Genomic DNA, 26,638 nt, shown 5'->3' on the forward strand with positions numbered 1-26,638 from the left:
TAATATATTTCAGTGTTTTTCATTGGTATAAAAAGCTGCTGTTATTAAAGCAACAGGTTTTTAGAACGGAGGTTAATGGATTTTTAACTACAAGAATAGAGTTGTACTGCAACTTATCAAACATTCAGATAAAAAACTAAATTACATCAGCAGTGAAAAGTCATGTAGCTTGAGCATCAATTCTAATTTAAAACCATTTCTGGAGACAAGGCAAAATATAATTCTGTTCTTCAGTTGAAGCAGTACTATTTTGAGGAAAGTTAATGTAGAAGCCTGACAAACAATAATGTTAATAATCCCCTCATAAGTCTTTCTGATGACAATAGTGATGACAACATCATATTACAAAAAGAAATTTCAGCCTGAGCAAAGGAGGTAGGAAGAATCCACCCGAAACTCTAATGCAGTTAGGCCTCTATTCTCAGGCTGATGGCCCAAACACTCGTGAAGTGACATTGGCACAGACCTGCCATTGCGTGTGTAAGAGAGGCTGATACTTGGTTTGCTAACCTACTTCCAAAGTTCATCTGGAGGCACACGCAGAAATTATCGGTAAACATTCGAGAGAGCATATATAGCATCAAAAGTCAATTGGACAATAAATGTAAAACCAAATTCTGAGGAGTAAATTACTACCCGGCAATTGCTAAGTTGCTTTATTTAACTCTTTTGATATTAAATGATGGGAACTGTTTAAAAGAACTGTCGCTACATTTATGTCAGTATGGTACTTTTTGAACTACAGTAGTTAGCAGAGTCCTCCGAGCACTGAAAGGTAGCTGTCGGATCATGGACGGTCCAATTCAGAACTCTAGTAAGGTGCTAGTCCAGCACCTGTACTGCTCTCAGATACACACATCGTGTTTAATTAAGAGTGTGCATGTGTGCCGGGGGAGGGAGGACTCACAGCTAAGCTGGCTGGAAAGTTCCCTGGTGTGAACTAATGAGGCCACATTGCATTGTGTCATACAGGACAAAAGCGAAGTGGGCAGAAAGAAATTAGAAAGATTACTCAATAAAAGCTACAAAGCAAAATTTAGAAGCCCAATGACTGTTAAATCACATGGCTTTCTTTGTTTCAGCAAAACTGAGCCCGTGGAATATTCCTCTGTACTTCCTCAGTCTCCTGCTTTTCTGTCTTCCCAGCCTGTTTATCTTTTATTCTATTTCATTTCCTTACCCCTCTTCGTAACCCACGATGGCAAATCAACAAGGAATTGCTCATTAAATCCCCTTCTTCAGCAATCGCCAACGTTTATCTCAGGTTAAAACTGTTCTGCACATGCTCCCTGTTGTCAGAAAACAATGATTAATATTCAATGAGTCCACATAGTATGTAGTGGAAATAAAAGGGACCTTGAAGTGAATCAGGTCCAATGCTCTTGTTTATTTCTGTACTCTTCTGCCGAAGTCCCTTCATTTCTCAGAGCCACAATTTTCTTCATTCATAATGGATGTCTTTTACTCCATCTCTGATCTGTTTGAGGTCCTCCAAAAACTTAACAAAACTATCTGACATCTAGACTGGGCATGGTGGCTCATGCCTGTAATCCCAGCACTTTGGGAGACTGAGGTGGGCCGATCACCTGAGGTAAGGAGTTCAAGACCAGCCTGACCAACATGGGGAAACCCTATCTCTACTGAAAAAATACAAAAAACTAGCTGGGCATGGTGGCGTGTGCCTGTAATCCCAGCTTCTCGGGAGCATGGGGCAGGAGAGTCGCTTGAACCTGGGAGGTAGAGGTTGCAGTGAGCCAAGATTGCAGCACTGCACTCCAGCCTGGGTGACAGAGCAAGACTCCATCTCAAAAAAAAAAAAAAAAAAAAAAAATCTGCCATCTCGTTTCCTTTTTTCCTGGTGCTATGCACAGAGGACTTTTCACTTTCCTCCAATTTTGATTCCATGTTGCCATACATACAGCTGAATATCTGTGAAATGTTTTCTTCCTTTTAAAAATCTTCTAATGTCTACCTTCTCTGTACTTTTTATTGTGTGTGTGTGACTATAAGAAAACCACTATATTCTTCTTTCTTTCCTTCCAATCCCTGTTCACACTAACTAAGGTTTTGGTACAACACAGGGCACTGAGTATGCACAGTATAATTGATCAGCATATCTACTTATGAATTTGGTCTGAGATTTTTGTCTGAATTTCATATATGTTTCTCTGTATAAATATTGCTAGTGATACATTTCAGTCTTTATTATGGATGTTTTTTAGACTGAAAGTAAGAGACTGATTGGACTATATTCCTTCAACTTAAGAGGCCCAACATCTTTATTTGTGTATGTGGGCTGTGTGGTGTGTGTGTGTGTGTGTGTGTGTGTGTGTATCAGTACTTCTTAATGATTATGAAGACTGTCTGGCTTCTGTCAGGTCTAATGTACATATGAAAAAGTTCCCAAAATAGATCATATGTTAGGTAATTTGGGAAGATTTTAAGATTGGAGAGAATTTTCTTTTTTATTTGTTTAATTGAATGTAGAAGAAAAATGATGAGGGAAATGGGGTAGTGACATAGAAATTGAAATCTGGCTAATTCTTATATTTTAAAACAGGAAAGCTGTGAAAAGATGAGAGTTAAGCCTAAGATGACATTAAATAAATTAACAGAGGAAATGACTTAAGTCTTCTATTGGCTGCCATAGGCAATTGTGTAAATCTGGTTCTGTGATAACTTTTACTACATTTTGCAAGAGGCATTTTATAATTAACATGAATAAAGCCAGGACTGAATATTTTTATTCAACATTTTCACATAGAGACTATAGTTATTTAATATTTCTTCTAACATGCTCATGGTATAGAATTACTTTTAAATTTTGATATCCTTATTATATAAAGAATTAAAAATGTGCTAAAATGTATACAATTAAATTATAATCAGTAACCACTGGCCATTGCAATAACTATTAACAAAACACAATATCTAAATTACTAAAGGTGTTTTGGTTAAATTGATACACATTGTTTAAAGACTAATTTATGAATAAGTTGTCTTTATTGATTTAAATAGGCCTCCTATCCTTGAACTATATAAGGAAAAGATGATCTTAAAAACACCATTAAGTTCTGATCTAAAATAGATTTTTTAAGTAAACTTTATACATTTAAATTTTCTTTGTATTTAGATATACATGTATGTATTTATGTGTGTGTACATATATAACACCCTTTTCACTTAAACAGGATTAAAATGCATATTACCATTTTCCAAGAATTCTACTCATTTATCATTAATTCACTTGGCTTTTGGTATGTAGAAAGTTATTTTCCCATTTTGAATTCATCAGAACAGGTAATAGCTATATTCATTTCCTAGGATTGCCATAACAAAGTAATACAAATTTAGTGGCTTAAAACAAGAGGACATTTATTCGCACAGTTATAAAGACTAGACCTCCAGAGTCAAGGTGTTGTCCAGGCCATGCTCTTGAGGAAGGCTCTAGAGAAAAATTTGTTCTTGTTGCATCTGGTGGCCTGATACTCCCCAGCTGGTGGCAATATACTAACTCTTCCATAATCTTTCTGTTGCTTACGTATCTCTCTCCAAATTTCCCTCTTTTGATAAGGACATGAATCATTGGATTAGGGCTCATTTTAATCCAGTATGAACTCATCTTCACTGGATTATATCAGCGAAACCTATTTTGAAATAACATCCCATTCAGAGATTCGAGATGGACATTCATTAGGAGGACCCTATTCAACCCAGAACAGAAGCACACAGTGGTCAGTCATTTTGCTTTAGCCTGCAATACCCGTGTTGCCACCACGAATTTACACTATTTCCTCCAAAAGCAAAGCAGTCTGCAAGAGTTGGATACGCATGATAGTAGGTAGAGCTGGTAACGAATATGTCCAACTTTCTGCCACCCTTGAAGGTGGGACTTGTGTTTTAGTTTGGTAGTGAACACATAAGAAGTCGTGTTATTCGTTCCAGCCAATTTCACAACCATATTCTGCCTTTTCATTTGTTTGGAAAATGAGGGCTTCAGCAGCCTGGGTCCTGGAATGAGCATGATGTGGAGGCGTTCCCGGCTGATTCCCAATATGACAAGAAATCGCCCTTTTTGTCTGAGATCTTAGAATAGTCTGTATTTGTAGAATATTCATTCTCAATGGGGATGATGGGAAGATGGTTCTTGGGGCAAAAAAACACACTTTTCTCTTTACATATAAAAAACTTTATATAATTACTTGTATATACAGTGCATAAGCATATACATATGTTTATTACATAATATATTGTATACAAATGATATATAATGACATTATATATTAAATGTATTTAATATACTTAAATCTATTATAAATATATTCATTTGTATATTTAACAATATATTTTATATATTAAATTATTAATATATACATACATAAATCATTAAATTATAATGTATATCACATTAATATAAACTAATTATATATTAATTTATATATGCTTATATAATACATTAAATTTAATGTAATGATTATAATACATTATAATTATACATAATAAATATATATTAAATATGGAGTTTATATGTTATATTGAAATTCCATGGGGAGATATTAGGCAGAAATGTATAAAAATGCTCCTGTGTTACTCCATTTAGGCCGTTATAACATGATACTGTGAACTGGGCAGATTATAAACAACAGCGATTTATTTTTCACCATTCTGGAAGCTGGGAAGTTCAAGATCAAGGCACTAGCAGATTTCGTGTCTGGTGAGGGCTCTATTTCTGGCTCATGAGTGGTACGTTTTCACAGTGTCTTCACATGGTGGAAGAGACTGTTTCTCCAAGGTTTCTTTTATAAGGACACTAATCCCAATTATGAGGAATCTGCCCTCATCACCCAATTACCTCCCCAAGGCCCTACTTTCTAATACTATCACACTGGGGGTTAAGATGACAACACGAGAATTTTGAAGCCAGTGGGAGGGAGTGCACAAACATTCAGACCATAGCAGTTTCTTAGAGAAGTGACAATGAAAAAAATGTTGAGAAATCACTGCTGGTGAATACATGAGCCTATCCTGGGTGATTCTGTAGGCTTTGTTGATACTGCATATGAGTTCCAGCTACAGACTATGACACTTTCAAAGTTACATCATCAATTTGAGCTTTCATTAACTACTGTGAATTATGAGGCTAAACCACCTTCATATGCTTCATGAGAATTTAATAAGACAATTAATTTAAAAGGTGTATTGCAGTGCTTGTCATATAGTAATTGTTTTAAAAATTGGGGTATTATTCTTTAATTTTAATAATATTAACCACAGTTTAATGTCCTGTGAAGAAATACATTGCAACATAAAGTTTAAACGAATATTTAAACTTTAGGCAACATTCAAAGTAGCTGATTATATTTGTCAGCACAGGTGAAGTCCTAAAACAAAGAATTCCAAACTTTGATAATTTGACACATTACAAGGCATCTACTGCTCAATTCACAGTCCAAAGCATACAGCAGAGAGTGAGATGGTCTGAGTCTGCTTACACACTCATCCTGAAATTCGTGTGTTTTATCTGATGGCTCAGTGTTTTCTATTTGGCCATCCAAAAAGTGAGGGAACAGCCAGAGCACCAAGGGGTATGGTGTCGACGGGACCTTAGAGGGCAAATCTAGAAGGGTCTGCATTCCATTGGCCAGAACTCAATCACGTGATCCAACGCAACTGCAAGGAAGGCTGGGGAATTCTGTGTGGAGGAAAGGAGGGAGAGGATTCTTAGATGACAATCAGCATCGTCTCTGTCATGATGGAGGATTATTAGTACACTCCAATGACCCTAAGTATTGTAAACAATTAACATGTACACTGGGCCAAGTTCTTTAAATGCAACATCCGACTACCTTGTGAGTAGGCACTATTGTTATCTTTGTTTTATAGTTAAGGTAACTGTAAAGATTGCACTGCGAGTACCAAAATTAGAATGCAGATAGGTACTCAACATCCAATTTCAGAGCGCTATCTCAGTATTCTCTATCGTGTCCTTGTTTAGGAAGCCATTCATTATCCCTTCCCTTTGCAGAGATAATTGAGTGGAAATGCTACTTCAGTGTTAAATTAGAGAAGACTAATATTTTCCTGATGACAAGTGAATGGTTTACTTAAGAATACTGTGAAATCTCCTATGAAAATCTTTAACATTAAACAGGTTTTCATCTCTTTTTTGATAGTTTAAACATGACTCAGAATGAGGGCTGGTAGCCAGACTACCAGAACGCCTATAAATGTACCTCTAGCTTTGTGATGAAATGTGTTTTTAATGTGTTTGGTAGAGAAGCGAGAAATAAAATAATAGGTTAAGTTACCACCTGGACTTAAGCCAGTTAGAGAGACAAGCTAAAACAACAACAACAACAACAATAAGGAAACAAAATAACCTCATGCTTATCGTGCCACATAATTTTCATTGACGTTGTCTATACTAGCCATACCTGAAAGTCTAACATTTGCTCAAAGGCTGAAGAAAAAGATTACAGATGAGTAATCTTAGAAAAATGAAAAATTACGATAAAAATTTGATGAAAATTTTTCACATTGCTAAAAACCAAAAATTAATTTGGATGGCAAATCTGTTATATTAGATAAAGTGTAAATGTATTTACATTTTATATCTCTGATAAATATGAGAAACTAGCCATTGAAACTTTTTTTAAAATTATGCAAAACTAAAAGCAAGTCAGTGGCCTGAGGGGGTTCCATAAAATTTGTATCTAGTTGTCAAAAACTGCACTAGCATTTTTCAGTATTAACTATCTGGTCCTCTGGATCCTTTAAATTTGTATTAGTATATAATGAAAAAGCCAAAATTGTTCAGATAAAAAAAAATCACTTATTGCTATCATCTTTTTTGCTAAGTGAAAGACAAAACAGTAGAAACTGCTTGAGACAGTGATGTTTCACTCAAATTGAAATATTATGATATGAAGTATGTGTCATATTATTGCATTATTTGCAAATTTATCTATAAACTTGGGTCATGGAGATTTTTTTCATTTATTTCATTTTATCACTTATGGATGACAATGTGTATTTCCATCTCTAATTTGAGCAAAATTATATTACTTATATTCCTGGCTGGTATTGTATCTAACAACTTAAGAACTTAGTATTCTTTGTAAAACAAAAACAAAAACAAAAAACAAAAAACAAAACAAAACAAAACAAAACTTCAGGTATTCCACAAGTAGTCAGAATTTGTTTTATCAGGCAGAAATAAAATAAACTGGATATTGGAAGAAAATCAAAATCTGCTCCCAAACAGATTAGTTCTTCTACATACATGATAAAACCATAGACAGTTCAATTAGATTACATGTACCCTTGGATTAATTCCATGATATTATTGCAAGGGAGAATAAGCAATTTTTTTCTAATTTGAAGTATCCATTATGAAACATGCCTAAAAGAGATTCAGTGAGCATACAACTGTAAAAATCCACGGGTATCTACAGGACCCATGAGTGTCACTGGCCTTTTCCTAAATCCTTACAATCTCTTCTTTTTATGAACAATAAAAAATTCTGTTTTGGGTTTAAAATAAATTTTCCTATTAGGATTACAGCTATGTGTTGCTAAAATTTAATTATACAAATTCCAGATTGGAGCAGATGGACTTGGAATCATTTGGCAAAGAATCAAAGGGATTTTCTTGGGTTCATGAAAGTGTGGCGTAAAATTAGCAGAAAGTGTATTATTTTATGTCATTGAAGTTAAGCTATATACTAAAATAATAATATGAGTAAAAAGAAATGATAAAATAATGGGCAGGAAAAAATATCCTTGCACACACATTAACTCTAGCCTGTTATGGTTAATGACTGAAGTTGCACTTTCAAATAATAAGTGGTTTTGTGAGGCTGACAATTCTGCTCATTTTGTAAAACCATTAGCCTAGTACAGATGAGAGGTTATCATCTTTACTACCAAAGATCTACTTTTTAACTTTAGGTTTTGCAATTTACTAAGATGGGGCTGAGGGGGTAATGGACCATCTTGAACTGACACTCTGAAGGTAAATAAAATCTCATCCGTGACCTCTAAGAAACCTCTAAGTGACTTTTAAAATTCAAAATTTTAAGGTATACATACTTACTTGGTTCTCAATGTTACATACCACTTAATGTAATATTTTGTTTATTCAATAGTTATGTTAATTTGGAAGTATCACCGAACTCTTCAATCAAGATAAATAATGATTTTCCAAATAGATTTTGGACTCTAAAGGAAGAAAGATTTTCTTTCTTGAAATTACGTGATTTTATTCTGCAGAGAAAACTCTTTTAAATGAACTATTACTATATTTTGGTCAACTTAAATTCCAGATTAATAACTCCATGTAATAGACCAAAAATGCTATTCATAAATAGCTCCAGAGACAGACTTATATAGAGACAAAGATTGTTGACCACTTCAAATAAATCGAATCAAATCAGATACTTAGAACATATTTCAGAAGAACAATATTCATTTTATCTTGGCTCCCTCAAATCCTTTCTGGAACAAGGTCAAGTGTAATAAAGAAAAAATCATGTAGGGACAAATGAGCTGTCTCTCTATGATCAGGATTTTTAATGCTTCACTTACTTTAGTTGTCCTGTGTCCTTTTGTAGATAATAACCCATACGTGTCATTTAATGTGATGTTTCTGTATAGTGTAATAAGATAATCTTATATAGAAAAATTCAAGCTGAGCAATGGCTTTAAAGAGGTTCTTAAATTTTGAAGAAAAATTGATCACATATTTCTGTATATTTTGGTACACTGGGGTTTTCTGAAATTGATCAGAGTAATGTATTACAGTGTTACACTATTTATGCAATGTGGTGGATGTCTTAAATCAACTTAAGAAGTTCTTGAGAACGTAGATTTTTGGTTCAGGTCTGAATTCAAAGGAAGATTGTGCCTTTTATTAACTTGGGTTGATTATCTAATCTTCATTTTTCTCATCTGTACAATGGGAATAATGTCTACCAGACAAGCCTCTTGTAGGAATTTAACAATATGATGAATTTTAAAAAAACTAGAATTCCCTGACATGTGGTCGGTGCTCACCACATGGCAATATATGCTAAAATTACTATCATGGATCAAACCTTTGATTTTTCTGTATATGCTGCCTTACAGTTATAACAAGAACGTGTTGAAAAGAGTAAAAAAGTGGATTAGGGTTTTGCAGTTTTTAGCACATCCTTGGGGAATCTGGTATGAAAAAGAAATATTTAATATGTTACACTGTGCAGATTTCCTTCATATGGTTATTTTATATTTCTCCTGGAGTACCAACTCAGAAGTTCAATCACAAAGAAGGCCATTGGATAACCTTACCCAAATTAGGGATAATGACAGTCTCTTACAATCTTTAGATGTATTAAAATATATAGGCACATTTTGAATATATAATACCATTCCAGGTTTTACATAAAAGAAGCCTAGATTTCCATGTATATTTATCTATTCAGCTGTTGTTTGGAAAAGAAAAAACAATTTATATTTAGAAAGACATTGAAGGCAGATCCCCCATTTGATTTTTCTGTATCTTAAACTCTTGGGTTTGGTGGTCATGGAGCTTCATTGTTCTAAGCCACTGTTGTTTCTTTTTGGCTTAAGGAAAACTTTATTTTATTTATTTATTTATTTATTTTTAGCTAAAGCACTGCTAAAATTTAATTTCCAACTTCTACTAGAAGCTTCAGATTTTAAAGACTTTCCTTTAATTAAACATTTGGAGTGAGAAATCCATTTTTTTATATAGGCAGTGCTCACTAAAAGTGTCTTAAGTATAATTGAAATATGCACATTTTTCTAGTATAGATCTTATATATCTCAGAAGGTAGTGCCTTTGTTCTTTCCCAATTAATGTTGTCCATAACAAATTTCTGATGGTGACTCGTCACTGTTGCTAATTTAGTGTGAGACGGTTGGTCATAATCCTAAACTATCATTTGGGATGAAATTCTTATAAAATAATGTTTTTTTAGTCACATTTCATATCAAATGAGACACTGACAAAGCTTTCTTTTAAAAAATCAGTTACAAACTTGACTACAAGAAGAGCAGAAAACATGGATTCCACAATGTTTTGGTAAAGACATTATTCCATAAGGTAGCTAGTGTATGGCAAGCAACAACAACAACAAAAAACATTTAAAAAATGGCACCAGTCTAAAATCATTGGTTTGCTTTGTCACTTTTAGTAGGTAGTTATGAATGCAAAATGTTGATGCTCAGTAAAAAATGCCAATATAACCAAACGGATTTCCCTCATACAAAGCTCTTCTCTGTATGATGTAGTTTGTCATACCCTGCGCAAGGATAACTTTTTGTGAGTAAGGCAACATTTTCTGCCCTAGAGGACAATGGCAACTGTGGTAGGTTGATTTCCCCCAATCTATCCCTTCTGTTTCCCACACACACTCTTTCTGCCTCTGAGTGATTTTATAGGTTACTTAAGGAAAGGCATTTACAGATGGTGAGTCTATCAAGTATAAAATAGAATCTATATTTTGCCTGATAAATAAATAGTCATGAGAAAACACTTCTAGTTGAAATCCTCCAATGTATTCCTTTCTGCGAACCATCTTAAAATTAAAGGTCTTATAAGTCTAGATGATGTGTCAATTCCTGCATTATTAGGAAGACTCTATTTTCAGAATATCTTAAAAATTTCACCCGCATAAGGAAATTTGCCCGAGATAAGCTGGTGGTGTATATTATTTGGAGACATGAGCTAGACATTGTAATCTTGAACTGGGTAAACCAAGCCCAAGTGTTTAAAATGAAAGTTTTCAAGAATTTTAATTACTTTCCTGTTCCAGAGATAAAAGAGATGTTAACAGTGCACTTTTGGATTTTTCTAAACCACAGTATTATCCGATTTAGACGTATTGGACCTTTGGGGTGGTGGGGAGTGAACAAGTTTCTCCTTAATGGTTAAGTCTTTTTTCATGGGGTGCTAAAACAATAGCACATTCAGAATTATTACCGTGAGAATTCGAGTGATTCAACTTTAACAACCGAATGCACTTTTTTTCTTCACAAGTAAATACTGTAGATTAAAAGTGTGCTGAAATTACTCTTAATGCTTTAGCAAGAAGAGTGGTTGTTTCATTCTTTGGCAAGACTCTTTCATTACCGTAATTTTCAAGCGTGCTGAGGTGTCCTAATGTCTCTTCTAATTGCTTGAATGTCGCTGACCTTTTTTTAAAACTACACACAGCGCCCATAATATGCAAGGGAGGCCTAAATTAAGTAGCAGCACCAAAATGCATCCACCAAACAAAGGCTCTTCCTCAAGGGGCCCCTTACGGAGAGAATCTTTCCTGACATCTTCCAGTAGGGGGAGCTAGAGACTCACCATCAGCCTTTAGCTCGGCTCAGGGACCCGCGTGCGTTCCTCTAAGCCGCCTTCTAATCATCTGAACAGGCATCAAACAGCTACCAGCGAGCCTGTGATCACACGTGGGCCCGGCCACACCGGGGCACCGCCGGCACTGGCATCCCTCTGATCTCACGCGACCTTCCTTAATCATCCCCGGTCCTGAATGGCAGCACTTGGTAGCCTCGGCCTTAACGTTCAGGGTTTCGTCGTCTTGGGGCTGAAATTCGGCTTCTTTTGGAGCTTCCATGAGCTCAGCTGGGTTTTCAGCTTCCACACCCAGAGCCTACGTTTTCCGAATGTCCTTCTGGAGGTGCGGTCTCTGGAGGGGAGAGACTTCAGGACCCCCGCCCCAGGCTCTGGGATCCCCGCTCCCCATGCTTTGCACCTTCTGCGGAACTAACTCCCTCGCGCTGCGCCATCGCGCATCAAACTCATCTTCGAGGGGCCACAAGGCACCTGAGTAACACAAGGGGGGTGCCACCCCTTCCTCCCCCTCCGCCCCTTGGGGATGCCGCAGGGGGCCATAGATCTTGGCTAAAATGAGCCGCCGGAGGTTACAGATTTCTGCCCCCCTCCTTTTGCCCCCCTTGTGCTTTTTAACCGTATAGGAAGCATCTATCCACAACCTTTCCAGTCCAAAAGGTCTTATATTGCGTTTCCTTCCCTCGCCTTCCTCCTCCTCGGCTTCTCATGTGGCTCAAAGGTGAAGCGTGTGTGTGATTTTGACGGGTAATGAGGCTGCGCCCCGGGTCCCGGAGGGTGATCTCCTTCAAGACCGCGCCGCAGCTCCCGAGACGGAGCGATGAATAATTAGGCCGGGCTTCCGCGAAATCGCTCACCGAGAAAATTACCTGCCCATTAAACGGGAGGCGGCGAGGAGCAGGCGCTGGAGCCACCTCTGCCCTCCCGAGGCGGGAAGGAGGGGCACGCGGGGCGCGGGGAAGGGGACGGAGTGGACCGCGGGCCTCGGCGCTGCGCAGCCGGCCGGGCCCCCGCATTGGTCCGTCTCGGTCCGCCGGGACTCTCCGCTCTCCGGGACCCTCCGGCTCCCCAGCGGGCAGGCGCCCCCGCGCGGGCGGGCGGGCGGCGGAGTCTGCGGGCGGCGGAGTCTGGAGGTGGAGGCTCCGCGCGCCCCGCCGCCCCCGCCCCTCCCCGGGGCCGACTCCGAGCCGCGTTCGTTCCTCCCCGCCCCTCCCGCCTCCTCGCCTTCCCTCCTCCGAGTGCTTCCACCCGCGGCAGCTGCTGGAGGAGGCGGACGCTCCGGGCCGGGCTGCCCGAGCAGCGGTGGGGGCCGGATCGCGGGGACCGGCGGCTGCACCGGGCGAGCGGCTGGACCGCCCTGGCGCTGGGCTGAGCGCTGCCTGTCTCCGCCGCTCCCGGGCTGGGCTCACACGCCCGGCTCTGCCCGCGCCCGCAGCCGCCGGGTGCACCTCGCTCAGCGGCGGCCCCGCGGGGTGGCTGCAGCCTCAGCCTCCGCCTCCGCCCCCGCCCGGCCCCTCCCTCCCTCGCTCGCTGCTTCCCTCGCTCGCTCCCTCCCCGCCTCCTCCCGCAGCCCCACCACGTAGGAGTTCGGATTCTCCACCCGAATCGTCCTGATTTCCCTTTGCCTCTCTTTTGGAAACGAGAGAGGTGGAGGGAGGCCACCAGGCTGCAAAGGAGAGAGAGGCCCGCCAAGTCTGCCCGCCTGCAAAGTGTTGCTTTGACACATCCTCATTATGGAAGTTAAGTAAAAATATATACATATTAAAAAATAACTCCGGACGTGGATTGCTACGGAGAAGGAATCCGGGGGACAGAAAACCAGTAGGCAGGCCCATGGTTTTTCGGCAGCGTGCTGGCAAGTTTGTGGAACACTTTCTAGGAATTAGGTCTTTTCCTCCCCCTTCATCATCTTGACTTCTGAAGAAAGAACTTGGCTTTGGATTGCAGTGGAGCCTAAGGAGAGAGGGTTAGACACACTTGAATCATCCCTCTGGCTGGGCTGCATTTGCGGGAATTTAGGAAGCCAGAGTGTTGGAAATACAGCAGCCTTCGAAGTGCCCTCTGTTAATTTGGATGGATCTAAACGTGCCCCGTTCAAGACCTTTCCACCGGCTCCTTCTGATCTTGCGATTTGCTCTTCTTGACTTTAATTAGTATCTAGGAAAGTCTAAACTTTGGACCTACCTCTTTTTTTGATACTTATTTTTGTACTTTTGCTCTCTGGGATTGGTTTCTTAAACAATCTGGATCCTTTTTAATATGTCAAAATGAGTCTGCTGATGTTTACACAACTAATGATCTGTGGATTTTTGTATGTTCGGGTTGATGGTAAGTTAAAAATGCTTTTATCTTTTTTTTTGCGCCCCCCCACCCCCCAATCCCCCAAAACCATTCCTTTTAGAATTTGATGTGGGTTATAGATGAAATGACAGTATGTCTGTTTGTCCTTTTTGGCCAGGCACGGGCTCCTTGGGGGCAGAGGTTTTCTTTAAGTCTTTTGTTTCTAAACTGCTGCAAGTGGAACATGTTGGTAGTCACCTATTGTTGTTCTTGTTGTAATTTACTTAATTAATTAAGGAGTTGGGTAATAAATGATGCTTTCCCAGTTTTCTTAGAAAAAGAAATATTACAGTCCATCTCCTGAAAGAGCCTAATACTATTGTGCCTGCTCTCTGTCTGATGTTTGCTCTTGTGTCTGAACTTTGGCTTAGACATTCAAGTGAAGAAATACAGTCACAGACACTCTAAGGAAGGTTCAATGGGTTAGGAATTGGAGACTGAGATCAGTGTGTATCACCTGTGTTCCAGTGAACGCTCTCCTGGCGTTAAATCAGAAGGAAGAATTTAGATCCTAGGGAGAAAACTGTCAAAAGTAAGACTGGGCGAGGCTCCACGAACGAGGAAGCATCAGCTATGGGCTGGCCACAGGAGTGGGACACTTAGCTCAGTCCGCAGTGGCAAACACAACGGGGGCCTTAAACAGGTGCTGTAGGTGTCTCCCTCTAGGTTGAGTCAGCCTGTCAAGCCCACAGCATTCTGCCTCTGATTCCCTTGTCTTTTGTTCCGATTTGGTTTACTGGGATATTTTCACAGGATGTCAATTTCTTGTGCGACTATTGCAAAATCCTTTTTTGTGGCTCTTTTGAATGAAGAGTGGAAATAATCGTTAACATACTTTTTGGTTTGTATTCAAAAGAAAAAGTTCAAAGAATATTTGCTATTAACCTTCTAGAGGCTTTAATTTTTATATCGATGGAAAGAATTGGTATAGAGGAATACTAGATATTTTTTTTTTCCTAACTGGATTGCAGTACTTTAGGTTTTTAATTACTTACTGTACTTGTAAAGAACCTAAAGTGTATTAGTCCAACTGTTCGAGCCATCACAATAGCTTGATGCCACATAAACTTTCCTCCAGCATTTGCATTGTGGATGAATTCATTATTTGGGACACTGCCTATTTTTGCCCCTCTGTGGTAGCTAACTTTGTTCCTGGCAGCTAACTGCTGCATAGACCCCAATGTATTGGACTCAAAAAGGAAGGCTTTCTATAAACATGAGGCAATGCAGATGAGTTTACCTACTGTCAAGTGGCTGTTTTCAATCATGGACTACATGAGTACCTTTGCCCCCCAGCGATAGTAGGGGAGGGATGCATGTGTGTGCACTGCTTCTCTCTTTTCCCAGTCTAAGCCGTAGACGTTCAGGGTTTAATTATTGTGAATTATACCATGGCAACATCTGTAATCATTTTTCATGTATTTTCAGTACATTAAGATACATGTACATTACCATAACAAAATAGGGTTACCTGTTTGTCCCAGGTCTGTTTGATTTTCATGATAAGAAGACTGTGGTATAACTTTTTAAAGAATATGTCCTCATAAATCATGAATTTACATATCTCCATAACAGAAATGCATGTGTAAACTATACGTTAGACTACAGAATTATCATCAAGGGTTTTTTATATATGTATTTTTAAATCAGTGTGTTGCTAGGAGGAATACAATTAAATTGCTCAGTGGAAGTGACAGAGGAAATCAAAAGAGCTTGGTGTTACAGAATGTAATTAATATACCAGGGTGTTTGGAGATATATGAAACAAATGCAATTAACCAGCTTGCTGGAACAGCAGTAGCAAGTCATCATTTCTGTCTGCTTTCCCTCCCTCCCTCCTTTCATTTCTCCCTCCCTTCTTTCTCTCTCTTTTATTCCTCTCTCCCTTCTTTCCTTCCTTCTCTCCTTCCTTCTCTCCCACACCACCCTTCTCCTGCCCCCAAAGACAACCTAGAACCTTTGTTCTGATTTAACATTATAGGATAAGGGGGCAGTTTCTGTCTGGGCCACAGTTATGCAGCAGAATTCATAGTAATGTAGTGAAAAATGCCAAAATTGAGGAATTGAGACTGAAAAGGCAATGTTAAATTTTTTGTGTGTGAAACTAGTTTTGTATTTAGCATCTGCTGTGTCAATAGCAAAGGAAACCCTGGACACTCTTACTAAATTAGTATGTAAATCATACGTTTGACATTGGATTGCCTTTGGATACTTCAGAATGACAGTTTCTCCATGGGGATGGTTGAAAATTTGGGATGTGGACAACACTGCCCTCTAGGCTGTTTCAACACTTTGAGACTCAGTGTTCATGTATATAGTGAAGAGGTTGGTCTGTAGGATCTCTCAGCTTTGTCACTCTTCCAGGATTCTATGATTTCCATTTACTTATTCTTCTTAGAGGTGTGTGCTTATACTCCACATGAATTTCAAATGTAGAGAAGCTTGTACCATTTCAAAGATATACTGACCCTCCTTGTGCTAGACACAGATATTAATTTTATTCAGTGACAAATGATACATAGATTTGCATTGATATTTGCTTGGTGGGTTATTTGTATGTGCATTTTTATAGTATATGAAAAATGTTAGAGTTTTGCCACCTCATAGAAGCTATGTGCTAATATCGTTTATAATTTTTCACAGTATCGTGTCCCTGTAGCAATCCATAGAGAAGAAATATTAAGTTGGTTGAGAACTGTAGATAAACTTTTCTATTTGGGATGTAAATAATGGTTTTCTTATTGATGCAGATTAATCACATCTAGACTTTTCTGTATGATCATACAGGAGAATGTATGTTAAGGTTAGCCTTTATTTTCCAGCTTTTCTTTATTTTTGAATAAGAATAGGGTTTTGCAGTCATTCATGGGGAATTAATATGAACTATGGCAAGACTTCTAACTTACATCTATATCCCATATATTGTATCAATCTGATAATTTTACAATACTTGTGGAAAGGTGTTTTAAAATGAGAATGTTTCTTTCATCTTTACCCTTTATTCTTAAGTGAAAGTGACCTACATGATATTAGGGGAGATAAATATAATAAAGATAATGTATGTGCATAATGCAGATGTATAATCTCATAGAGGTTTATACATGTTGCTAAAGTGCTTTTTTTCAGTAATGGGCTTATTATCATAGCCATATGTAGTCTATTTCAGAACGTCAATTGTGTGCAAGTCACCTGGAATGTGTTCTCGAAGCTATGCCGTGATGCCCCTTGGATTGGCTTTGTTTGAAGAACCTTTGATGCTTTGCAACATGTGGGCCACAAACCAAAAGGATTTCTTAGAACATTAAGCAAGAATATCGTTAAAAAAAAAGTAATGATTATATAAAAAGAGCAGTTCTGGCCATCTCACCACTGAGCAGCTTGTATAAAATAGCATGTTTGACAATCAAAATATAGGCATGTAAGCAACGAAGGGAGCTGACGTAGGTGGGATATGTGTGTGTGCCTAGTAATATCTGCTGAAATAGTTCCGGCGGTCTCCAGGAGGTACATTTACTTCCCATGTGCAATTTGTTTTCGAAGAGTATCAGAAAAAAAGATTATCATCTTATTTACTATTTCTCCGTTTCCTCCTTTTTTCCCTCCTTCTCCTCTCCTTCTCTTTCTTCTTCTCATTCATCGTTTCTTTCCTTATCTTCTTATTCTCTTCCTCTTTTTTTCTTTTTTTGGATCTAATGAAAGGAATTAGAGAAACATTTGAAGAGTGAAGAAGATACGTGAGGGTGTTTCTTGAGTGATAATTTAGAAAATCTGCATTTAAAGGAAAAATGAGAATAATATTTTACCTTTAGGTATATCCAATTGGGGTTTTGACTTTCTCACTTTTCCCCCACAATACTATATATAACTTTATGCAAAATGCATTGCATAGATCCTATCATTTTCTAGTTTAGATAAGTAAAAGTTTTCAGATCTGAGTTTAAGCAAACAGTGATTTATAAAGTGCCATTTTACAAATTTATTTCTAAAGAAAAGTGTTGCTGTGTTTCTTACAGTGTCTCCAGGTATAGATCTGTCAACCTAAATCAATACGTCGGTGTGGATACTGCTTTCTTCTTCTTTTGAAAAAATACTATATAAAGAATGAAGGAATGATTATAAACTCTTTTTTAAAAATAAATACTCATCAACTCTATTAATGTTTTAGCAGTGTGTTATACAATGATAGAAGCATAATATAGCAACTAGGGTAGCATGCTTACCCAAAATACCTGACTCAAAACAGTGTGGGAGTAATGGAGGCCTCCATCCTTAATGTTTTCTCCGCCATTTGCAGCTAGTCCTTAGGATCTTTCATCTATCACATGAGTTTTAAATACATGTTTGGTTTGATAATCTAAAATTGCCCTAATCATTGCATGGAGGGATATAAGATCCATAAGCACATAACTTGGCCGTTTCATATTCTGTTGTATCTCCAGTGCTTGCATCAGTGCTTGACATACTCACCTGACTACTTGACGGCTTTGCTTCATGTCCAATGAGAATACACAAAACTCAAGGCTAAGACAGAATCTTCTCTTTCTAGCCATTCCCATCGCAGTAAATGGCTTCCACCAGTCATAGACTTTTTCGTGACCCCCAATGAGGAAACATTCTTCACTTGTTACAACTTGTATTCAACTTGTTCTCAGAATTGTACAACCGTCACTACAATCTAACTTTAAAATGTTTTTAATTACCCAAGAAAGAAACTATATACCTTGTTCCACCATCTCTCTACCAACCACAAGAAACCACCCCTTTACTTCTATCTCTATGGATTTGTCTTTTCTGTACATTTTATATAAATGCAATCATACCATATATGATGTTATTTTGTGACTAGCTTCTTTCCTTTAGCATAATGTTTTCGAGGGTCATCCATGTCATAGCATGTATCAGTACCTCTTTCCTTTTTATTGCCAAATAATATTCCATATCATTTATCCTTTGGTTTACTAGTTGATGAACATTTAAGCTGTTTCTGTGTTTGGCTATTATAGATATTGCTGCTTTTAACATCCATGTACTAACTTGCATGGAAACGTATGTCTTCATTTAATCTGGGGTGGAAATGCTGGGTCGTATGTTTAGTCTGTGTTTCACCTTTTGAGGTGAGCAAGACTACCTTCCAAAGCAACTGTGCTACTTTATATTCCCATTAGCAATGTATGAGGTACATATTTTCTTTTCACTGATCATGGAAAGAAAGAGTTGAAGGGCCTTATGAGTTGGATATGATGTTTTGAAGTGAAACCATTTTATATTATAATACTCTGTCTCAAATCCCCAGTAGTCCTGATTTCTAATCCCTTCAGTGATTGTTGTCTTCTAAGTCTTCCTCAGTTGCCACGTAAAATTTTACAAAGATAGTACTTCAGTTGAACTTGTCACTTTTAGCAGAGATCTCAGCAGTACTAAATATAAATCATAGAATGATAGCATCTTGGAGCTATTATAAATATTTGCAGCTATACAGCACAATTGTCTTATTGGTTGGGCACATGCAGAACTGAAGCTTAGAGATTTTATGTGTCTGGTCACAGATCCCACTGCTGCTTAGTGGCAGAGCAGAAACTAGACTCCAGGGCTGCTGCATCTCTGTACCATGCTTCTGCCTAGGAGAGACTGTTTCTGGATTCTCAGCCCTGGAACTCCTTAACAGGAATTCCAGGCTCTTGTTACTGAAAATGACCAGCTATTTTCTGAAGAGTCCAGGAGAAAATTAGCTTGAATATGTTTAGGTTATTCATTTGATTCAACACATGCATATTGACAACGTAACTTGCTTGGCTCTGTGAAGAACATACTGACCTGTTACAATGTTCCCACATTCAAGGAAATCATGACTTAGTCGGGAAGGTACTAAATGTTCAAGTGACTAGAACAAAAAGTAGCGTTTGATAAGAAGTTTGAAGGTGTACACAGTATAGTCTTGGGAACTCGGATAAGGAATAGGTGATTTCCAGCTGGTACAATCTGGGAAGGGTCAACACCAAAAGGGTCTCTTAACCTGGGCCTTAGAGGAACAGTGGGATTTCGGTGGGCAAAAGGATTGGAAATTGAATTCCAGGAAAAGAAGTAACCAGAAAAATGGCATGAAGATGACAAAGGGGTGCTAAGGAAAAGGCAAGAAGTTTAGATTGATTGCAACATAGTTTGCCTGTAGGGAAGAAGGATAAGATGGTTGTTGAAAGACTACTGAGCAAACACTACTGAATGAATATGAACAAGTAATTTAACCTTTTTATGCCTCAGTGCCCTTCTCTGTAAAATAGGCATGGTAATAATGTATATTTCATACAGTTATAATGAGAAATAAAATATTTTTTAAAATATAACGATATATAGGCTGGGTGCGGTGGCTCATGCCTGTAATCTCAACACTTTGGGAGGCCAAGGTGGGTGGATCACCTGAGGTCAGGAGTTCAAGACCAGCCTGGCCAACATGAGGAAACCCCTCTCTTTACAAATTTTGTAAAAAATACAAAAATTGGCCAGGCATGGTGGTGGGCGCCTGTAATCCCAGCTACTCGGGAGGCTGAGACAGGAGAATCATTTGAATTCAGGAGGCGGAGGTTGCAGTGAGCCAAAATTGCGCCATTACACTCCAGCCTGGGCAACGAGCAAAACTCTGTCTCAAAAAATACGTATAGCAAGATATACAAATAAATATATATACACAAAATAAAGATGTGTATAAAGATATATATGATGCCGTGAACAGTGACTGGTACTTTATAAGTGCCACTTAAACGTAACTTATTGTTATTATTAGGAGTATTTTTATTAGATTATTATTCCCTGCCTAGTATGAACAAGAAAAATAACTAGAAGAGAACTTCGCTATCAGACTAATTATGGACTACAATTGGGGTGCATGTTAGGACAATTTTAATAAGATTTTTCAGCCGTGAGTCTTCCGGTGACTGATTAAGACTTTTTGTTGACACTTAAGGGGACTTATCGGTGGACTCACCTACACACCTGTGACAAATGTGCTGTGACATGAGTCTTCCCATTATATCATAAGCTATTACAAAACAAACATGATTCCCAAGTGAATGGTGCTATGAATGAAGAGAGTCAACAAGAGAGGAATCATACAAATGGCAATTTGTTGGCAAGTAGACCATGCTTGTAGAAGCCTGCATTTTGGTTCATGTTGACTGATTTACATTTCATCCTGGATAATTTTTACCTGGTGCTTTGATATAATGTACCATGGAGATAAATCTTGTGTAAGACAAACTAAACACTTCTAGAACAGAAGACCTAAGTAAAAATTAACGTTTGGTATCCGCTCACTAATTCTTTTTCTAGATAGCCCACTTAGCTTTTCTTCATTTAATATAAGACATTGAATCTAATAACTTTTTATAATTATCCATTAATTACTTGTGCGCAATAAGTAGTTATGTATATCAGAAAGGATAGGCTGAATAAAACAGTATCATTACTATTGCGGAAGTGACATACCTTTGGTGACCAGAAGCTCTGGACTGCACTGTTAGCTTCCCTAGTAGATTGTTAATTGTATATCCTTAGAACCTTACCAAAAATGATTTCATTTGACTGTATAATCTCCAAGGTCTCCATCAACCTTAGGTTCTATTACTCCAAGTACTTCTGTTTAATGTTCTAACATCTATTGTTATATTTGAGAACCTTTAAAGAAGAAATTTTAGCCTGGGCTCGGCACGGTGGCTCACACCTGTAATCCCAGCACTTTGGGAGGCTGAGGCTGAAGGATCGCTTGAGCCTAGGTGTTTGAGCCAGCCTGGGCAACATAATGAAACCTGTCTCTACAAAAAAGAAAAAAATTAGCTGGGCATGGTGGTGTCCACCTGTGGCCTCAGATACTTGGGAGGCTGAGATGAAAGGATTCCTTGAGCCCAGGAGGTTGAGGCCGCAGTGAGCCATGATCACAGCACGGCACTTCAGCCTGGGTGACATAGGCCCCATCTCCACACACACATTCACATGAATTTAGCCTTGTAAAGAATTATCCAAAACCATAAACATCCATCTTTAAAAACAATAACAATCTATTGTCTAATATGCATGTAGCATATCTGTGTTTTGTTGTGGGTTCTATGATATGGCTATGGATATGCACGACAGCCAAAATTCACTAGTCTTATGATCCACATCCACTCTCATTCATTAATGACCGGTGGGACTTAGGCTTTCCTTATCAATAAATGGAATTTTAAAAATTTAATTCTAAGCGGACAATCGTCTTAGGTCAGTGTGCTTAGTTAATGACCCTGTACCTAGAGCCATATGCAACATGGGAGTTTCAGCTCAGGAGAGGGGGTTAACAGCCACTTTTTAATTTCTGTTGTAAGGATTGATGAGGGATCTCTTTCCCTAGAGTTTGGTTCCAAGCCTTTTGGAAATGAGCTGGAGAACATGGAATAAAACTCAGCTATCCCACTGTAAGGCTTTTCAAGTTTAAACAAGGAACACCCAGTTGAAACCAGACTGGAATTTAAGGGATTTGCCCAAAACCTCTGCAACACTTATAACCAATTAAAATGTTCATAAGTATGATTCAAAAAGGGAGAACTTTTGACTTTCCAAAAAACTTGAGTTAAGTGTTATTCATTATAAAGGAAAGTTTATAAGTTTTTATAAATCAAGGTTAGAGTCATAGTTTAAAGTTTTGTAATACATGTATTTCCAAATACTAGCAAATGCTAGAATATGATTAAACTTATTTAGATATATCCGATGATTATAGAATATAGTTTTCAGGGTTAGAGTAAATTAAGGGAAATTTAGAATGAATCTAGCAACAGGCACTCTTGTGTTTTATCTCTCTATTATAAAGTAAATTTTAATGCATTGCCAAATAACAGTACAGTTATTGAAAACCAAGCTTATTATTGTTCCATTAAATTAGAGATGACATTTCACCTTCCTCATCTTAGGTATATAACTGCTTGTGTATTCTAAATACTTTGAATACCAGCAACAGCAAACTATTACCCAAAGGCCAATTGTTTTAGTGCCCCTTATCCCTATCTCTATCATGAGTTAGAGTCGAAACTGAGTAGGAGAAATGCAACCTTTTAAAAATAAAATGCCATTTCTGTTTTTTTACTACTCTAATAAACTTGCTTTCATTAAAGAAAAGAAAAGAAAATGCCAGGTACAACATTCTCAGTGTTTGTTTTTGTGTGTTTTTTTGTTTTTTTTCTTTCCCCCATGCAAAATTGAGTATGAAGAGTTAGAACATTTAGTGTGGTGGTCTCAAAACATTTTTTTTTTTTTTTTGCATTGCAATTGTTTTCACATAATTTCAAGAGTTAAACAATAATAATGAAAAAAATGTTTCAGGCCACACAGCGCAGCTCATGCCTGTAATCTCAGTACTTTGGGAGACTGGGAGGATCTCTTGAGCCCATGAATTTGAGATAAGCCTGGGCAACATGGTGAAACCCTATCTCTGCAAAAAAAAAAAAAAAAAAAAAAGAAAAAGAAAAAAAAATTAGTCGGACACAGTGGTGCTCACCTACAGGAGTCCCAGCTACTTGGGAGGCTGAGGTAGAAGGATAGCTTGTGTCTGGGAGGTCAAGGCTGCAGTGAGCTGTGAGTACACCACTGCATTCCAGCCAGGGTGACAGAGAGAGACCCTGTCTCAAAAAAAATAAAAATAAAAAATAAAAAAAAAAATCATCAGTGGGCATATGAGCCCTGCACTCACAAATCAAGTTGTCATTCAGTTGAGGTTTGAGGCCTCCTTGTCTGCCCAAAACCAGATTTAACTGGGTTATTCCTCACTAGCTATCATAAAACATGTAAGTAATTTCGTAGCTAAGTATGTTTTTAAGAGTTTCAGTCCCGCCTTTGTGATTTGAAAGCCTGAATCATGTCAACTTTTAATACAAAAATGAAAGAAAAAAGAATCAGAAAAATATGTACAACATGTGGGTACAGATTTTGGGCAAATACAGCCCTTACCCCCTTGCCTCCCACCTCCCTATACACATGGCAATAAGATGTGAATGAACTGAGTTGTTTGGTGCCTGCACTCTGCTCACAATCCAACGGCCACCTTTCATTTTCAGAACCCTTTCCAGGCTGTGCATTCTCATTGCACTTTCCTGTTGAACTGTAGCACCTGGGATGTTCATCGCCTGGGTCTTATGAAACTCTCCAGATTTTTGAGGCTCTCACTAAATGTGTCTCATCATGATAAATTTAAATTCCAAATTTATTCAACATTTCTTTTCAGAAAGCAGTTTCTATCTTTTGAAGCAGCGGCTAAACATGACATGCAAATGAAATGACCAGGAAGTTGCTTGTATTGTTTATCTCTATCAGGATTCAACTCTAAGCCTTCCAAACACGGGTCTCTATAGGAGGTGATGCCTAATCTTTGCATTTGAAATGGTCTAGGAGGTGCAAGGATACACCTGGGAGGGGACGAAAGAGCGTGTTGGAAAAGTGAAAAACTGAACATTTGAATGAAGTGGGTTGGATTAGCATTTGACACTCAACTATATAGCAAGCGGACACGCTGATATTTAGTTCTATGGATTGTTAACATTCACATAAAACAGAATTATTTAGCATTTACTGAATCCTTTTTGATAATCAATTTGGGATCAAATGCAAAAGAACATGTGTCTGCTTTGTATGACCCCAGATTCTTCCGTTTTCTCTTTGAGCAGATGACATGCCTTCTTTGCTGACTGATATTGGTTGCTAGGAGAAGTGCACTGGTTTAGTCCCTTCTTATCCAGCAGTAAAACTAAAGAGTGTATTGAGTAAGAGAAAGAGGCAGAACACAGTACAGGCCATGAATCATGACTTGTCTCCAATATGTCCACTTTGCTCCCATTTTTTTCCCCTTTAAAAACTTTTGTTTTTACCAGTGATGCTTTCTTTCAGCCATTATCTATAATCCTTTTGGAGCCTGAGGGGATGAGGGTTGCTAAAGAGAGGCTGTGCTGCTGAGAGTCCACTCAGAGCAATAATAAAAGCCTTGAGAGTTATTCATGGGGCCACATTAGTGAGAATGCTCTACTCAGTGAATAGCATCAGTCAGCTGCCTTTGAGATCGGGTGATTAATACCTTCTGTTTTGAAGGGGGGAAAAGGCAGACAAGAAAGGTCTTCATACTACTTTGGCTATTTTGCAAATTAGATCTTACATATTGTCAAAGCTTTTGACAAAGAAATTGCTAAAATGTCAATACCTGCAAGGGTCTTTTTTAAAAGCTAGTTTTTCATGAAACTGTTAATTGTGGCTACTGTCAAACAAAATTGAAACGCTCATAATATCCCAAATGAACACTGAAAAAAATCAGTTAGCCATTCTTATATTCTGGCAGTGTTTATGATGACATCAAACTAAGAGCGTGATGTCAATGATCATATTCAGAATGTTATCTAGGCAGACCTATGTGACAACAGCCAAACAGCATTTTTGTTTGTTTGATAAAAGAACTAATTGCAATACTCTTGAGAGTTGACAGAAGCAGCTAATGAGAAAGTGTTAAGGGTGGCAGGTGTTGGTTTTCCATAAGCACTTGGATAGAAGGGACAGTCTGTGAATTACGAAGAAGTTGTTACTTATATATGTGTGCCTGTATGTTTATGTCTATAGGCTTATTCAGCATTAGGGATTAAAAATGATATTATTATAATCCTCATTATGTCTCCTTTTATCTTTCGATTTTATTATGTACATGGCACAGTTCAAATAAAATTGCTCAAGGTGTATTAAACTTGTCAACCATCTGAGGTGCATAGATAGAAAAGCTTCTGGTTTTGCTGGCCTGAGTGGGGCAGCTAGAAAATCCAAGGTGATGCTTTGCCGTGCTGTTTTTCAGCATGATTCCAACATTAAGCAGGCTGTTAATATTTAGACAGTAAATAAAGCCATGTCTTTGTTTTTAAAAAATCATTCTATTATTCATTACATTTTAAACTTATTTTTTATATAACAGCTTAGTCTGCTCCTTCTATATGTACTCATGCTCATTCAAAACCCTTTACTTTTGTCTGAATATGAGAACAAACAACAATTTAAAGACTCTGTGTGATGCTTCCTGTAACCTGTTTTCACTGTCTGGAAGTGAAATGTCTTGTTAAGAGCGGGTAATACCCAAAGGCAATCAGAGATAAAAATGTAACGATTTGGTGGGTGATGTCTAGAGATCAGCTTTAAGTGAGGTCTGATTTAACATCTTTATTAGTGATTTAAAAGGGAAATGATAAACAAATTACAAACCTCAACATTGGAATACCGTCAGAACCTCCCCTCCCTGTCCCTGAAACCACATATAATGATACACGAAAATTTAGGCAGCAGAAAATATTAGTGGAGTAAAAACTAATGCTTTATTTGGTATATAAATGTAAACTAATTCTTCAGGGAAATAATCAGAAATCTAGAAATCTAACTAGAGGGAGAAGCCAGCAAAGCAATAACACTGAAAGGGCCCTGGGGATAAGTACAGGAGTGGGGGCAAGGAGAGAATGTGATTTAGATTAGGAGTGTTATATCCCAGTTTAAAGGTCATGCGATTATAGTGCCCATTTAGGGAGTATTGCATCACTGACTAGGGAGATTCTCTTTCGATGAATGTGGCTTAAAAGCAATTGAAATACTTCTTTCATTTTGTACTTCATTGCCAGAACATGAGAGAGATTTTGGCAGAATAGAAACAAGGGTTAGTACAAAGAGAGATTCTTTAGGAAGATGCTCGTCTACTTAACACTAGAGAAGGATTTTCCGTTGAAAAGTTCAAATAGTTCCTTTTTTAGAGTGAATACAGCATCTTCAAAACCAAGACCAAATTCGCAAAGCCTTCTGAGAGAAATTTCTACCATCTGTCAGTATACAGCACAGCCCATGTTTGTGTTTTAGTTCATTTTATATGTACTGTATTACACATATTAGGGCTTAATTAAGGTTGGG

The 26,638-nt window shown here is 38.0% G+C and overlaps 1 protein-coding gene across 8 annotated transcripts in view; it reads left to right on the forward strand.

The window, feature by feature from the left end:
• ROBO2 (roundabout guidance receptor 2) overlaps window positions 1-26,638 on the forward strand; it is a 1,748,812-nt gene that overhangs the window by 1,136,102 nt on the left and 586,072 nt on the right. For 2 of the 8 annotated variants that reach the window (XM_017954075.3, XM_017954077.3), the window contains exon 1: window positions 12,912-13,690. The exons of 4 other annotated variants lie outside the window; for them this stretch is intronic. In XM_017954075.3, coding sequence (XP_017809564.2) covers window positions 13,630-13,690 — 61 coding nt within the window. In that variant the 5' untranslated portion in view covers window positions 12,912-13,629. Of the gene's footprint in view, window positions 1-12,909; window positions 13,691-26,638 lie in introns of those variants that run through there. 2 more of the 8 variants (XM_017954058.3, XM_017954062.3) reach the window with 2 other exon arrangements.

This window comes from Papio anubis, chromosome 2 (genome assembly GCF_008728515.1).
Source record: "Papio anubis isolate 15944 chromosome 2, Panubis1.0, whole genome shotgun sequence".
In the NCBI taxonomy this organism is placed as follows: domain Eukaryota; kingdom Metazoa; phylum Chordata; class Mammalia; order Primates; family Cercopithecidae; genus Papio; species Papio anubis.